Source organism: Hetaerina americana, unplaced genomic scaffold (genome assembly GCF_022747635.1).
Source record: "Hetaerina americana unplaced genomic scaffold, ioHetAmer1.1.p SCAF_7, whole genome shotgun sequence".
NCBI classification, from domain to species: Eukaryota; Metazoa; Arthropoda; class Insecta; order Odonata; family Calopterygidae; genus Hetaerina; species Hetaerina americana.
The window spans coordinates 2,474,725-2,490,569 of NW_027287316.1; the positions used below are offsets into that span (position 1 = coordinate 2,474,725).

The 15,845-nt window shown below is 37.8% G+C and overlaps 1 protein-coding gene across 4 annotated transcripts in view; it reads left to right on the plus strand.

Annotated features, from left to right (window-relative positions):
• Positions 1 to 15,327, plus strand: part of LOC139696920 (SET and MYND domain-containing protein 4-like) — a 99,804-nt gene extending 84,477 nt beyond the window's left edge. For all 4 annotated transcript variants that reach the window (XM_071595805.1, XM_071595808.1, XM_071595806.1 and 1 more), the window contains 3 exons: positions 8,385 to 8,604; positions 9,830 to 10,109; positions 14,160 to 15,327. In XM_071595805.1, coding sequence (XP_071451906.1) covers positions 8,385 to 8,604; positions 9,830 to 10,109; positions 14,160 to 14,591 — 932 coding nt within the window. In that variant the 3' untranslated portion in view covers positions 14,592 to 15,327. The remainder of the gene's footprint in view (positions 1 to 8,384; positions 8,605 to 9,829; positions 10,110 to 14,159) is intronic.
• The last annotated feature ends 518 nt before the right edge of the window (positions 15,328 to 15,845 follow it).

Genomic DNA, 15,845 nt, shown 5'->3' on the forward strand with positions numbered 1-15,845 from the left:
TTTATCATTGAGGATAATTCTATAAATTCAGTGTATAAAGTAATTTCTAACATAAAAACTGAATGGCAAAAAGCTTATTAGATATTGAAAAAGTATAAAGTAAACCAGAATACTTTAACTGGAAATATGATAGGCCATTGGAAACTATGAAAGGAATAAAAATCAAAGCACTCTAAATCTTGAAATGAGTAGGCTTTTATAATAATCTTATGAAATATCTAAGTGCTTTGGCCAACATTAGGACTAATGGTAATGATTACTGGCTCTGCTTTTAAGAGTAATGCTTTTTCATATGAGCTAAATAAAGTAGTCCTAATTTATTGACCAATGTGCATCCATAAGCACATTGGCATGCACACTGGCCCCTGCCTCAATCACAACTAATCCTACTGGTACGCATAATTCATAGTGTTACGAGTCATGAGAAAAACAAAATTTGCACTTTTTGACAGATTTATTTGCAGCGTACAATGTGTTTTCGTTCATCAAACCATCTTCAGGAACAAGACAAAATTCAGCATGTATACAATACATCATATTTATACCTGTTTTTGGAATGGGGTGAAGATAAGAGTGAGGAGTAAAAGGTAGGCGGGGACAAAGAGGGGAAATTCGGAAAACTCAGAGGACAGTGGCAGGTAGTTGGTGCTATGGCAGAGGGAAGGAGGGAAGAATGAAGAAGGGTGAAGCGAGCAGGAGACATGGAAGGGATAGAGACAGAAGGGGTCTCCCTTTCATTGCAGCCTCAACCATTCCTTATACAGATTTCATCCAACCAGGACTCCTGACTTTTTAGGGTTTCCCTTCAGCAACTTCCTACCTCCACCCACTTAATTAAAAAATTCAGTGCTTTTCTTCCTCGGTCCACCATATTCTCTCCACCTCACCCACATCTCTCAATCTTCCAAATTACACTCATGCTCTAACCTCACCTCTATAAAGCACTTGGCCTTATATTTAAGTTTTAATGATCTTTTCTGTACATCTTTACTCATGAGTACTCATTATCAATTCTTTTCTTCTTCCAAATGCCACTTTTGCCAATGGAAATCTTCTAAACTATCCTATTCATGTCCCTTTTCCTCTGAAATAATACCCAAGTGAAGTGCATTACTCCTCCTTGCTTTAGGTTAGTCAGTCTCACCAACTTAATGGCAGCTTTTAATTAGATGTCCCGCTTCTTAAGAGTCTCACTACTCTTGTATCCCTGCACTCAATATTCATCCCATACCTCTCTCATTGTTCCTGTGACGTACTCAATAATGACCGCAATTCCTCAGGATGTCTATAATCTCCTCCTGTCTCATCACCTGCAAAACTAACTGGCTACTTAATTCCAATGGCTGTACGGAATAATCAAGATACCCTAAATTAAAATTTTGTGCACTAAAATTTTTGTTTATGTGTCAACAATTTGATATTCCATGCATTTGTATAACATTCTTTTGGTTTCATTTTGATGAAAAAATAACTGGTCCAATTGGGCAATTCCTTTCAAATCTTTAATCCATCAAGTGGGTTAGCATAGGCACCCCACATTGGCACTCTCAATTTAGACTATAGCTGGCAGTAATAATGTACAGGGTTAAGTTTGAGATATTCTTTATGCAAGGAATTCAATCTGTTTTTTCATGAAGAGAATTCATTTTAAAATTGGATGGAACAATGTTAACAATAGCAATGTACACAACAACATTATCTCATTAATTAGGAGTAGAAAATGATTATGCATGAGCTGTACACACTTATTGTGTCTGAACTGAACACTTCTACTCATATCTGTGAGAATCTAGTATTCACTTTGTTTCAGACCTCACAATATAGTTCCGCCAAGGTAATTTTGCTGCATTGATCCATGATTAAAAGAAGATTTTCGACAGAGGATTAGCTACTTCAGATTTTTTAAGAATATGATGAAGAGTTGTAGGTGATTGAACATTAATCGAGATGGAAGATGAAAATGAGTAATGATAAAAATTGTGTGATGAAATCTAAAGCGTTACATTTGATGGCAAATACCGTGGAACCACAACTAATGCAGAGATGCACATTTATCGGTCTAAATCAAGGTTCCAGATGGAAAAAATGTAAACCAATCATATTCAACTTCCAAGTTTCAAGGAAAATGATTCATTTTCAGTGGACTCAGAGAAAAGCCATCCATTGCACACCAAAAGTCACCCATTTGAATATTGCCTAGATTTGTTCCCCACCTATGGAGGGGATTCTCATGTTCATTTTCTCATCTTAGATAGTGCAAGTTATGAGGAAAGACATACATATTGGAATACAGTAAGAAATAGTTTTTTTAATATCTCTTTCAGAAAAAATATGTGAAATAAATATTTCAACTATTTTTGAGGGCATGATCAAGGAACTGCATATGTGCCTGTGAAAATCTTGAGGTTGGTAATAGCCGTACTAAATGCATTACTGACTTGGTACAGGTTACAATCATTCAGTAGCAAACTCTGCTAGTGATTACTCACCTTGCACTAATATGAAGGGAGGTGGCCGGCTGTTATATTTGGAGGTAAATGCTCTTTCAAAGGCCATTGCAAAAGTAAATCTGGATTTTATGGAATTAATATTATCTCTGTCAATTCAATATAATCTTATTTTTTTTCTTTCTTCACTGGTTAGTGTTAGATGATGGGGGAATGGAAGGAAAAATCAAGGTAGAAGGGTTTCTTTGTGATTAGTGCTCAAACCTAGGGTATGCCATGGATTAACTCGCACATAATAAATATTTGGCATCAATACTACTAGCTCAATAATTGCTTGAGCCTAAAATTACAATCACTATTACCCTTATGGTGTATAGAAAACAAAATCAGATGAAATGACATATATATATATATATATATATATATATATATATATATATATATATATATATATACACATATATATATATTTATACATATATTTATACACTTTTACATTTACACACATATATATATACATATATATGTGTGTATATATATATATATATATATATATGTATATATATATGTATATATATATATATATATATATATATATATATATATATATATATATATATATATATATATATATATATATATATATATATATATATATATATGTATATGCATTTATTTACACTTCTTCCCATCAACATATTCCTGCTGACCCAAAAACCACATTCAAAAAGAAATAATCGCTTTCATCCGAGACAACGGCCCTAAGGAGAATCTTTCCCCCAGGGACATCTCCTTCCTTTCCCCTTCCCAACAAAACACCCCTCACTTCTACATCCTTCACAAGATCCACAAACCCAACAACCCAGGCCGCCCTATAGTCTCCTCTCGTAGTTCTCCGACCGAAATAATTTCTGCCTTGGTGGACTACTACCTCTAGTTCACTCCTTACCCTCCTTTATAAAAGATACCTACCACTTCCTCAGATTGCTCCACTCAACTTCCCTCCCCCCTGATACCCAAATTACTATGGCTACTATCGATGTCACCTCCTTATACACATCCATTCCTCAGCAAGAAGGCCTTTCTTCCCTAAGCCACTTCCTCTCCAAACGCCCTACCCCTCACATCCCCAGCACCGAATTTCTCATTGATCTTTCTAATTTAATTCTCACCCGCAACTCCTTTTCTTTCAAAAATACTATTACCTCCAAATAAAGGGATGTGCCATGGGAAGCAGATTCAGCCCTTCATATGCAAACCTCTACGTTGGTGTCCTGGAAGAGAATTTCCTTTCCAATTATCCTCTGCAACCCTTCCTGTGGCTCCGATACATTGATGACATCTTTCTACTCTGGCCACATAGCATAGATTACCTCAATTCCTTCATCTCCCGACTCAATGATTCTTCATCTCTGTCTTTCACCTCAACCATTTCATTCTCTCAGATCACCTTCGGCAATGTAAATATTTCCCTTAGCAATAACAAATTCCTGACCTCTGTCCACACTAAACCTACTAATAAGTAGAAATATCTTCATTACAGCAGTTGCCAACCCTCCCATACCAAAAGCTCCCTCCCTTACTACCTCTCTATCCCCAGTCACCATATTTGCAACCATCCCGAGTCCCTTAACAAATACCTCAACAACCTTCACCACTCCCTCCTCCAACAAGGATACCCAGATTTTCTCCTCCATAAAAAAATACTCAAACACATCTAGACCCCAATGCCTGCCTCAACCACAGACTCCCACCCTCTCTCAATCTGTACTACCTACTTCCCAGGCATTCAGTCTCTCAAATTCATCCTCAAAAACCTGTTCCCATCCTCAAAAATCACAAAACTTCCTCCAACCTTCTTCCCAAATGCCCCTCTGTCACCTTCAAACGGCCTGCCAACATTGCAAATATCCTTAAATCCACCAAGCCGCTCTCAAAATCCCCTCACACCCCCAGAGCCATACCCACTCCATGTCATCGAGGAAGATGTAAACCCTGTCCTATTTTCACCACTCCACTCCACTCCATCCTACCTTTTAACTCTCTCCTGCACTTCCCGCACTCCCCCTGCACTTCCAAGAATATTATTTATCTTCTGACCTGTAAACTCTGCCTGGCCTTTTACATATGCCAATGTTCCACACCACTGAACCTTAGCATTAACAACCACCGCACCTCGTGCAATCCCTCCTCCCCTTCCGCAGGTCTCCCCATCCCTAAACATGCTTCCCATCATAATACCCCTTTCAACCAGTGCTACAATGTTTCTGTCCTAGTGTCCCTTCCCACACCCGATAACCCCATAGAATTAAAATCTCTTGAAATGGCATTCATTTGGCTCTGTATGGCCTATCTGCATCCAGGCCTCAATGTCGCTCACTAATGAGAATGGTCTGAATTGGCACTTTGTGGAGGCGATTCATATCGGAGAGGTGAATACCTTGTTCTTCCGCATGAGTTTTGGTGTGCGTGGCCTTTGTTTTGACTTGCAGGGTCTTGATCACGACTTTGTAAGTTGAAACCTGGGTCTCGGATGTTGCAATAGTTGTGGTGAGCAGATTGTTCTCTTTTCCAATTTTGTGTCAATTCCACCTCCTCCCTCTCACTCCTTCCCTATCTCTGCTCCCATCTAGCCTCTCCTCTCCCTTTCCTCTCCCCCAACCATTCCTCTCACCCCTCCTCTGCCTCTCATTCTCCCCTTCCCCTGGCCCTCTTCCCTTTCTCTCGCACCCCTTACCTCTCCTATTCCAGCAGTCATTACTTCTACTTCTACTGATGAAGATGGAGCGGAATTCCGTCGAAATGATCAAGAAATAATGTTTGAGTGATTTTTTTTATGTGTTCTTATATTGTTTGTTGCTGTCCAAGTTTGTTATTCACCACCTCCGTGTTACTTCGACGAAATCGTACATAAAAATATAAATATATATATATATATATATATATATATATATATATATATATATATATATATATATATATATATATATATATATATATATATACACACACACACACATGTCTCAAAGAAAAAATAGGTTCTATCCTTCTTTTATCTTCCTAACATAACGGAATTTCAAAAACCAGGTCCAAACAAATATTTAGAACCTAAATTAATAATGCATTGTTGCTGCATGGAAGGCAATGCTTAAAATGATAGTAAGTTGAAAATGAATTTTCATGTCCACTACATTCAAGGTGATGAGCTCTTAGAATATTGACAGAAATCATAAAAATGGCATCCTCTTGCATTGCAAGAACAAAAAATGTCCCTTGAAAATATGACTGAAGAATTATCTTCTTCCATGTATCCTCAATGTGTGCTTCTCCAAATATTTCCCAAGTTTCTTATATTCTATTATTGCTATCATTTTCTATGCTGCTATTTCTATCTTTTCCTCACTCTTTCTATCCTATTTCTGAACTTATCATTCACTGAGACAATAGTTCTTAGCAATATTTTCTAAGGGCATGAACTAAGGAAGCTAGAAAATGCAAATTTTGGATTTACATTCCCAAGGTATTCTATGATTTATTATCTCAAGGTATTCTACAATACCTAGGAATTATTTATATTGCCTTGTTGCAAAACTATTCAACAGATGAAAATATCACAGGGTAATACCCAGAATGTTACACATATTTTAAAGATTTGGGAGAAAACAATGAAGCTGATTCTCCCCGATTCTTCACTCAGCGAGAATTTTAAGGTTTTTTTTATTATGTAATAATATTTATGGCACAAACATTGTATGTTTTTACTCATTTAATCCGTGTCATGGAATGATTCCATATTAATCGCATTTGATATTGTTTCTGTCATCAGCATACAAGTTGCAAAGATAAATTTATGTTCCACAGTGCAGATTGACTAGAAAAATCAAAAAATTAACAATGCATGCATGAGAATTTTCAGTGAGATCCAAGAAAAATTCAAACTTTTGCTAACTAAACCCAAGGCTAAGAATTCAATGGAAAAAAATGTAATGCTAGGTACTCGAACTAATGTACTCATTTTAAAAATATCTATTGTTGTTATTTATTTATATTTATTTAGTGATTTATTGTTTGTATTTGTCATATGTACCTGTATAAATTACCTCTGTATTTGACAGCATAATGGGTGAGGCAGAATGGACCTTCTAGTTTCAAAAATTCACTGAAGAGCATGCAGGTAAATTAGTGGAGCGGGAATAGTGGCATTAGCTGGGTAAAACAATGCCATTTTTAGTAATTACCATGCAGTGGTTTGGTAAGCGTCGAGGCTTTGTCATAGAAACGTTCTTTAAGAACAATATTAGTGTGGTGGCATGGTCTCAGGATGAAGCGTACTTTCACCTCTCCAGATCAGTAAATAAGAAAAGGTTTTGTGTCTGGGCAACTAAGAACCCTTGCAAACTTCATCGAAGATGTCTCCCTAGACTCAAAGTGACAGTTTAGTGCACAGTGTCCCCCATAGGCCTTACTGGGCCTTACTTTTCTGAATCTTGAGGCTCAACTGTTACAGTGAACTCCGTGCGCTATTCTGAGACGCTGGAGAACTTTTGACTCCCCAAAATGGAAGAGTATGGTGAGGAATATGACACAGAAGCCTTTCAATTTCAACAGGACGGTGCTATGGCTTGAACTGCTTGTCGTTCTTGCCAAATCCTGCAAGAACAATATCCCAGCCACCTGATTCCCCAACAAGTGATTCCCTTGCATAGCCACCTCACTCCCCGGATTTAAGCCCATGCGATTTCTTTCTTTGGATATATCTCAAAAATGATGGGGTTTACAAAGTTCGACCAAAGACCTTGGAAACTCTTAAGGAAGCAGTTACAGATGCCATTGTTGGAATGACACAAGATATGCTAAGAAGAGTTTTCAAAAACTTCTTCGAACGACTCGACATGTGTATTGCTCACCATAGTTATCACTTGGATGAAATAATTTTCAAAATCTAGTGGAAAAACATGGCATTACATGTAGTTTTCATAAATAAAAACTTAATTATCTTGGTTGGTTTTTTTACCATTCACCCGTCAAATCAGGGAGTTCTTTCTATTCCAAACTGCATTTTAACTAGGTAATTGGATTTAAATAATTATTATTACTACAGAGGTGCATAGAACTGCCTTTGGAAACCCTATATTGCAAAGATCCTGCTTGCTAAGGTATGAGTTCTGTACATGAGTCACTGCAACTGGTAAAATTGAATATCGTCTTTCACTTTACTATACATTAACTATTAAAACTTAACCAAATGTGGACTTTCTTTAGAAATGACACATCTAGAACCCTGATATCATCTGCATTTAGATCCTGAAGGGCTACATAATACATTCAGTAAGAAGTGTGGGAACAAAATAATTGAAGAATGCATGGTTTAGCCTACGCAATGTCAAGAGGGTGAAAGAAAGTCTGTAAATAACGTTTCTAGGATTTCATTAAAATTAATTCTGGGATTTTCGAGTAATATAATTGAGCAGGAATTAGGCATTAATTCCTTTTAGCTAGAACAGGCTGTTTAAAATTGGAAACATACATGAATCCCCATCATATGACCAACATTCGTACCACATGAAACTGGACTGGGTCTATGGTCTTATAATTAGTAAAACTAAAAGTCTTTGGCCACTGGATTGGTCATCTTAAGATTCTGCACCATATTTCAGCATGATAAGGATAGGAAATAGCTGCACCAAAATAAAAATATAGTATGGCAATCATGAAGGGAAATCCAATGGCAGTGAGAAAAATTTGAATGGAATTCATAAAACCAATTTTTGGAACAAGGTTTTCTGCTAAGAAATATACGCACATTGCACTCTGTCATCAAAGAGTTTAATTATCAACTTAAAAATAAATTTCACTGTTTGTAAAACTATTCATTATTTGACTGTATATCCCACTGGACTGCATTTATTTGTAACATTTGAATATCACTATTGGCAGATATGGAAGAGATGATTGGGTTTCGCAGTGAGGAAGAGATGACTGCAGCCCGCCTTCTTTTGCATTACCTCCAAATGCTCCAGTTCAATGCTCATGAAATCTTTGAAACCATTTATGAGAAGAAATACCACTTCAAGGGGTCCAAAACTCAATACCTTGGTGTCGGAATTTATCCAACCGTTGCCTTTTTCAATCATGACTGCTATCCAGCAACCACTAGGTGAGTTTTTAATGGACCACTGCAGAGGTGTCACTGTGACATGTAAAGGTTGGTTTTCAAAGTTAAATTCCAAAATTATTCTGTCAAAAGTAGATTTTTTAGAGCCATTGGAGCCCAGTTGGTCAAGGTTGGGCTTCTTACTTAATCTACAGTGCAATATCTGGGTATTCTCGGGACACTGAATAAACATGTGATTAGGTGGCAACCAGTTCTCAGACATCACTTATGTATTCTGTGTTTAGATTAATGCATTTCATTATATGTACACATGTGTGGGTGTCTATATATAAATAATCACATGTAGATATTCATAAAACTAATTGAAAGTCTTGCCGATATGAATAACAATGTATTCCAAGCTATCAAATTAAAATACAGAAAAACAGAAAGCCACACTAATTCCTAATTTTCAGTGGCCCTGCCACCTTTCTCAAGAGGGAGAAGAAAGGATCTGGGATGAAGGTTTCAACAGTAGGAGCCAGGATGCTGGGTGGAAGGGGAAGGCGGGGAAAGGTTTCCAAGGGGAAGATTTGGAAGTGTGGGAATAATATGCAAGGTTTTGGGCGTGGAGTGAGGGATAAAAATATAACAAGATTGAAGTAATTAATCATAAACGAGTTGTTATGATATAATTGGTCAAAATAATCGGGATAAAATTAGAAGAATTGCTCTAAACAAAGAGACTTTCACAAGAAGGAGGGAGTTGATGACAGGGACTTTGATTAAGGATGTTAAGAAAAGGTTTGTTAAAACTTTGAAATGGAGTGAAGTTTAGTATGGCCCAGAAACATGGTCACTGAACCAGGAGGATGGACTTAGATTGGGAGGCTTTTGAAATGTGGGAGGAGAAGGATGGAGAAAGGTGATGTGGACAAAAAGGAAAACAAATGAGGAAGTGCTAGGTATGGTGGGCGAGGAGAAGGGTTGTAAACCATCAACCAAAGAGCATAGGAAAAGGGGGCAGGGAAGATGGGTAATGAGCATTGCCATTGCCAATGACAAGTGAGAAAAAGGGGGAGAAGAGATAGGCATGTTGGACAGAAAGAAGGGAGGAAGGAAGAATGTAGAATTGAAGAGAGGAAGATTGTAAGTTCAGATATGAGTACTTGTTTTGTTCAGAGAGGCAATCAAGTGTATCACACTGCAATTGACAAAGCTGCTCCATCTATATACTTCCGCAATCAGTAATAATAAGTAACGAAATGCTCAAATATTGTCCAAACAGGTATTTTTTGGGCACCAGCATTGTGGTCCGTGCCTTGCGACCTCTGAAAGCAGGGGAGGCCATCCCGGAGAACTATGGACCTGTGTTCACCAAAAAGAGCCGGCAAGAGAGACAGCGAATCCTTAGATCCAGATACTGGTTTATCTGCCAATGCAAGGCTTGCTTAGGGGACTGGCCAACTTATGAGGTCATGGGAAACAACGCCCCCGTCAAATTGAGGTGTGCCAAAACAGGGTGCTGGAATACCATTACAATGGAGGCTGAGGCAATTGAAGAAAGGGTGAGCATATACAATAATTTTTCTTTCTACTTCATTTTTCATTGATGAGTGGTAAGTCCTATTTCATGTCTTTGTATATTTGGTTTTTTCTGATCCAGAGATATTCATAATCCAAAGCATCCATTGATTATCAATGTGATGAATACTTTAATTAGATATATAACTTATGTGTAAGTACCACAGATGTGATTAATAATGTATACGAAGTTAGCACTAGCGAACAAATACAAAAACACAGAAATACATAGAAAAAGAAAAGACACATTTTCCAATTTTTGGTGGACAAGCCACCTTTCTCGAGGAAGAGATGGAAGTAACATTGGTTCCCATGAGAGACCTTCTGAGTGGGGAATGGATGTATAAAGGGATGTGGCATCAATGGTGGCCATGGTAATCTCAGTATTTGGAGGGGGAGGTTGATTTTAGCCTTTCCAGGAAATGGTATGAATATTTATTGAATGATGGTAGGGAGTTGACTATTGATTGCAGATAGTGGTCTACAAATGCAGCAATTCTTTCAATTGGGGAGTGTTGGGAGGATAAAAGTGGACGGCTGGGAATGCCAGGTTCATGGATCTCTGGAAAGATGCAGAAATGAGGGGTGTGTGGGTGGGTGAGGAGGGGGGGGGGTGAATGAAGGTCTTCCTCATTTCTGGATGCGGTAGACCTTCATTGGACCCGTTAGAAGTGAGAAATTCAACGAGTCCCTCCTGAAGTGCAGGACTAGGGTCTTTGGGTATTTGCCAGTTGGAAGAGGTATCAGAGAGTTGTGTGTTAACCTTCCTTACACAATCTGTTCTATTTAAAAACACAACCGTTGAGCCTTTGTCTGCAGCAGTAATTATGATATTTTGATTATTAATTAAACTTCTTAATTCTGAGGATTCGGTGGGGGACAGACATAAAAGTCGCGGATGAATTGCTCTGCTGCCTTTGACTCAGAGCTTGCTGCCTCACCATGCCTCACAATACGTTGGATGCCGATTCTTCTCGAACCACGCATGGCTTCTCTTAAATGTCTTTCAGTCATTGATGGTTCGGACATCTTCTAAGTGAGGTCGGCAGCAGTTACTTCCCCCTTCTCACAAATTATTTTCTCCTTAATAGTATCACATTGCCAATGATTTCCATTTTTCTAAGTGGGAAGAAAATTTTCAGCAGTGAGAAGATGTGCCATTGCATAGATATTTTCATCACTTTACGCAAAGCATCTATCTCCTTGACTTTGCTCTTGAAAAAAATGGTAATCGGTGTCAATCAATTTTTGCTGCGCACACCAGATCAGCCACACCCACATCTAGTTTCCAAATTTAAATGATTTTACTTTTTATTTCTACTTTTATATTAATTCTCATTCTCTTATGACTTTTATTTTATGGATTTCTCGTTTGGGGACTTTTGAAGGCTTTGCTCAAAATTCTATTGAGTTTGCCAGAAAATAATCACAAATAATGTTTAAGCATATATTTTGAAAAATGTGTGATCACTAGTTACACTAAGATTCCAGCAGATCTTCCGGCCAGATTCCTTCCTCATAAATACTACGAATCAGCCCATAGTGCCTCTTCCTCCCACATTTTCATTAACATTTCAATAGTTCCGCGGGAATGTTATCCACCCCCACGGCCTTATTTAGATTCATCTTCTTTAATGCCCTTTCTATTTCATCATCTAATATACCCGGACCTAAGCTATCTTCTTCTACGTCATATTCTTATTCAATGTCTAACTTTGTTGGTCAAAGTTCTTTACTATACAGTTCTCTTGGATCTTTCCTGTGTCAACTATTACCTTACCCACCTTATCTGTAACTGTTAGCATAGATCTCCCTTTCTTATTTCCTGATAAAGATTTAACTTTGCTGTGCATTGCACCGATTACACCTCTCCTCTGCAAACTTTCCATATCCTCACACTGTGTCTTCCACCATGCTTCTTTTGCTTTATTTGTTGCCCACCTCAATTTATTGTTTAATTCCTTTTACTTCATTTTGCCTAATTCTGTATTTACATTCTTCCATTTTCGCCGCTCATCCATCTTTGTAATCATCTTATCCGAGATCAATGGTTTCCTAGTTCTTTTAGCATTAATGGTTCCAACGGTGTCTTTTGTGGCTTTAGACAACCCTTTCTTGAAACTTTCCCCTTTTTCTTCGATAGTACTAAGCTCTTTACCATTCTCCATGATTTCCTCTACCGCCTGTTTGTATTCCTTCTTGTTCAAACCATTTAATGCTTCTACATTCCATTTTCTAACTCGCCGCCCCTGCCTTATCTTTTTGAAACGGACACTACATTTCATAACAACTAAATTGTGGTCAGAGTCCGCATCCGCTCCCGGGAAGCTGTGCGAATTTATCACACTGTTCCTAAACCTGTGTCTAACCAGGATATAATCTAGCTGATACCTTTCTGAGTCACCTGGCATTTTCCATGTATACCTACGTCTTTTGTGGTGTCTAAACCAAGTGTTGGTGTTGACTAAGCCCTTTCTCCTGCGGAACTCAACTGCTTTCTCCCCGCAGTCATTCCTTGTGCATAAACCGTAGTCCCCAACCTAATCACCATCTCTTCCTTCACCTACCGTCTCATTCCAATTCCCGATCACTATCAAATATTTCCCAGTGGGGACACACATGATTATGTCCTCTAACTGATGGTATATCCTATAGACCTCTTCTTCCTAATGGTTGCTTGGTGGGGTGTATACGTGACTAATAACCAAGTTCATTGGTTCTGCTTTTATCTCTAGTAGTAATAGCCTATCCGTTACCTCCTCTATGTTGACTACGCTTCTTCTTACCTCTTCATTTAATATTATGGCAACCCCTCATTTGCTCTCGTCCCCGCTGCTGTATATTATTCAATAATTATCACTCCAGTAATCCCCGCTATCCTTCCATCTCACCTCGCATAGACCTAAAATATCTATATTTCCCCTTTCCATCTCTTGCTTAACATTCTCCAATTTCCCTGTCCTCATCATTGTCCTAACATTCCACATTCCTATTCTAAATAATTTGGTCTTCTTGTTCTGCGTCTTCTGTCCTGCTGCTGCTGGTTTTCCCTTGCAAGTGTTTTGTAGGATGACATCAACGGAAGCCTTCCCGCCCCCACTGCTGGGCACCACACACAGCCGATTGGGCTGAGCCCCGTAGTTGCCAGGACTCAAAATCTCAGTAATGGCCATCATATTTATCTTCGGAATGATAATAGAGGTGCTTTCCCGTTGCCTTCCTCAATAGTGTTTTCACGTGACACCATCACTTACTGGCCGCCCCACTGGGGTCAGACGCCATTGCAGCCGCCTCACTGAGGAACAGACGCTGCGTGGACTACCTTTCGTCTGGCTCCTAACCCTCGACCTATCTGGCATGGGTGACCCTACCAGGAGCAATTATTATTACTCCTTTGCAGCTCTAGGGGTCATCGGACGCACAAGCCCTTCCACCACATCAGGGTTGTGATCTGGGGAGGGACTTATATGTATGTACACATACATATACACACATATATATATATAGCATACAAATGCAAAGTAGATACATGCATGAAGATTATAATTTACACACTCTTGATTGGGCACAAGCGATGAAGTGCCCGAATAAATTTAGTTTATTAACTTATTTACTTGTATTACTTTTATTATATATCAACGATTTATATTTCCTGTACTTTCCATGGTATGTACCTTTCTTGTGCCCTCCCTGAAGTACCCTTTAAAGTGCTCTCACATTCAATTTGCAGCTAGTATCTGTAATGTTATTATAATAAGGTCATCCATAAAAAGAGAGGTTCCCGAATGGTTTATCATACCTATTATTTTATTAATTTATTTATGCAAATTCTGTTCATCGAAGTTAATTTTCCACCACTAGAGCTTAAGTTTTTTGTCATTCATGGGGCCATAGTGAGAGCTTTCTACCATTTCATTAAAAAAGACCTTTCAAAATTGCCTTTCAATTGGTAGAATTGGGACTCTCAGAAAATATATGGGTGAAAATGTCAAAGCATAGTATTTCTTGGCTTATATATCCACCGTTCATATCAGGAGCTGATCCTAAATCCCAAGAAAGAGAATGAAGATAGGGCTGTTTCTGGTTCACGGGAAGGCACAACAGAAGAGGATACCGGTAAAGGAGACAGCAGTAAGAACAAGAGGAAGAAGAAATCACGAAAGTCAAAGGCGAACAAATGTGAGTTGTGCTCCTCAAGCATCATCAACCAGATGGATAAATTAGTTCGTCTGCAGTCAACTTTCACGGATGGCCTATCCATGATGGACAAAGCAGGTGAGGGAGGTAGCCAGGCTGAAGTGGACAAGGCAACCAAGTTATTTTGTAAGTGCATTGATGGGTTGGCGGACTGTGTCTTTCCTCCCCACCGACAGCACATTCTGGCACAGGACTCATTAAGGCTTTGCATCAACAGCCATGGGAACGTTTATACTGTTGATACGGAAACCACCAAGATTAAGTCCTAAAGGATTACCCAATAAATTGTTGTTTTCCAGTTTCCGGTCTATTATGTTCAGTGATGGGCTTCCAGGTTTTAATTGCTATTTTCAATACAGTCTAACTTTATGTATTCCACAAAAGGGAACTCCACCAGAATGAGCACACGGGATGGTTTGTGCGAACTTTTTTTGCAGATTCTCATGAAAACTATATGTGGTATTTTGTGCCACATTTGGAGACAAAGAGGTAAATTTGTAATTTTTGTGCATATTGTGCCACAAATAATTTTCTAGGGACTATTACTAAGCTATCTTTCCTTTTCATATATATTTACTTTGTTATTGAGACATTGTAAAAAAATTATAAATCATGGAGGAAATTGTTTGGGTGCTTTCAAAGAGAATTGTCTGTTCCAGGACAGCACTCCTGCTTGAAATAATATGTCAGCATTTCACTCTTCATTTCATTGACTGTAATATATTTCTAAAAATGTATTAACACAACAAATATAGGTTGCCTTTCAAAAAATAAATCATTCCACTGATTTTATAGTATAGCTTAGGAGCAATGTCAGAGTTAAAGGCTTTTATAATAAAGATGGACAATCTGATAACAGAACATAATGTCATGGACTAATATTGAGCACTAAAGTGCAGTCATCCCTTGAATTTATTATGTGGTATTTCTTGTGTGCAAGAATTGTGTATTCTGCGCATTCTAACATCATCATTAACTTTGTGTTCTCTTATGAAATAAATAATGTTGCTTCATTTGTTTTGTGGTATATTTTCACTATATTGTTAAATATGTTTTACCCTGGGAAAATTTCATGAGAGAACTCAGAAATTAAATTGCCAAATTTGCCACTAGGAACCAAATTTATGATGAACCCATCAGAGAACTACCTAATTCCTTCAGAAAAGCAAACAAAAGTCAATAACAGGGAGGTAAGGCTGACCAAAAAAGGAGAAATTTGATTATTCCAATGAAAGAATCGAGCATAATGGAAGTTCTCCTTTGTGATTTTATCTAATTATTCCTAAAATTGTATCCTTAAATGGGATATATATATATATATATATATATATATATATATATATATATATATATATATATATATATATATATGTATATATATATATATATATATTTTCTTTTTTTGTTTCACTATCAAGCATTTGACAAGGAAGATTTTGGATACAAAATACTTACCTCACTATATTTCAGGAACAAAATTCTAACTTACCACAAATGCACTGAAAAATGAAATTCGAAATTAT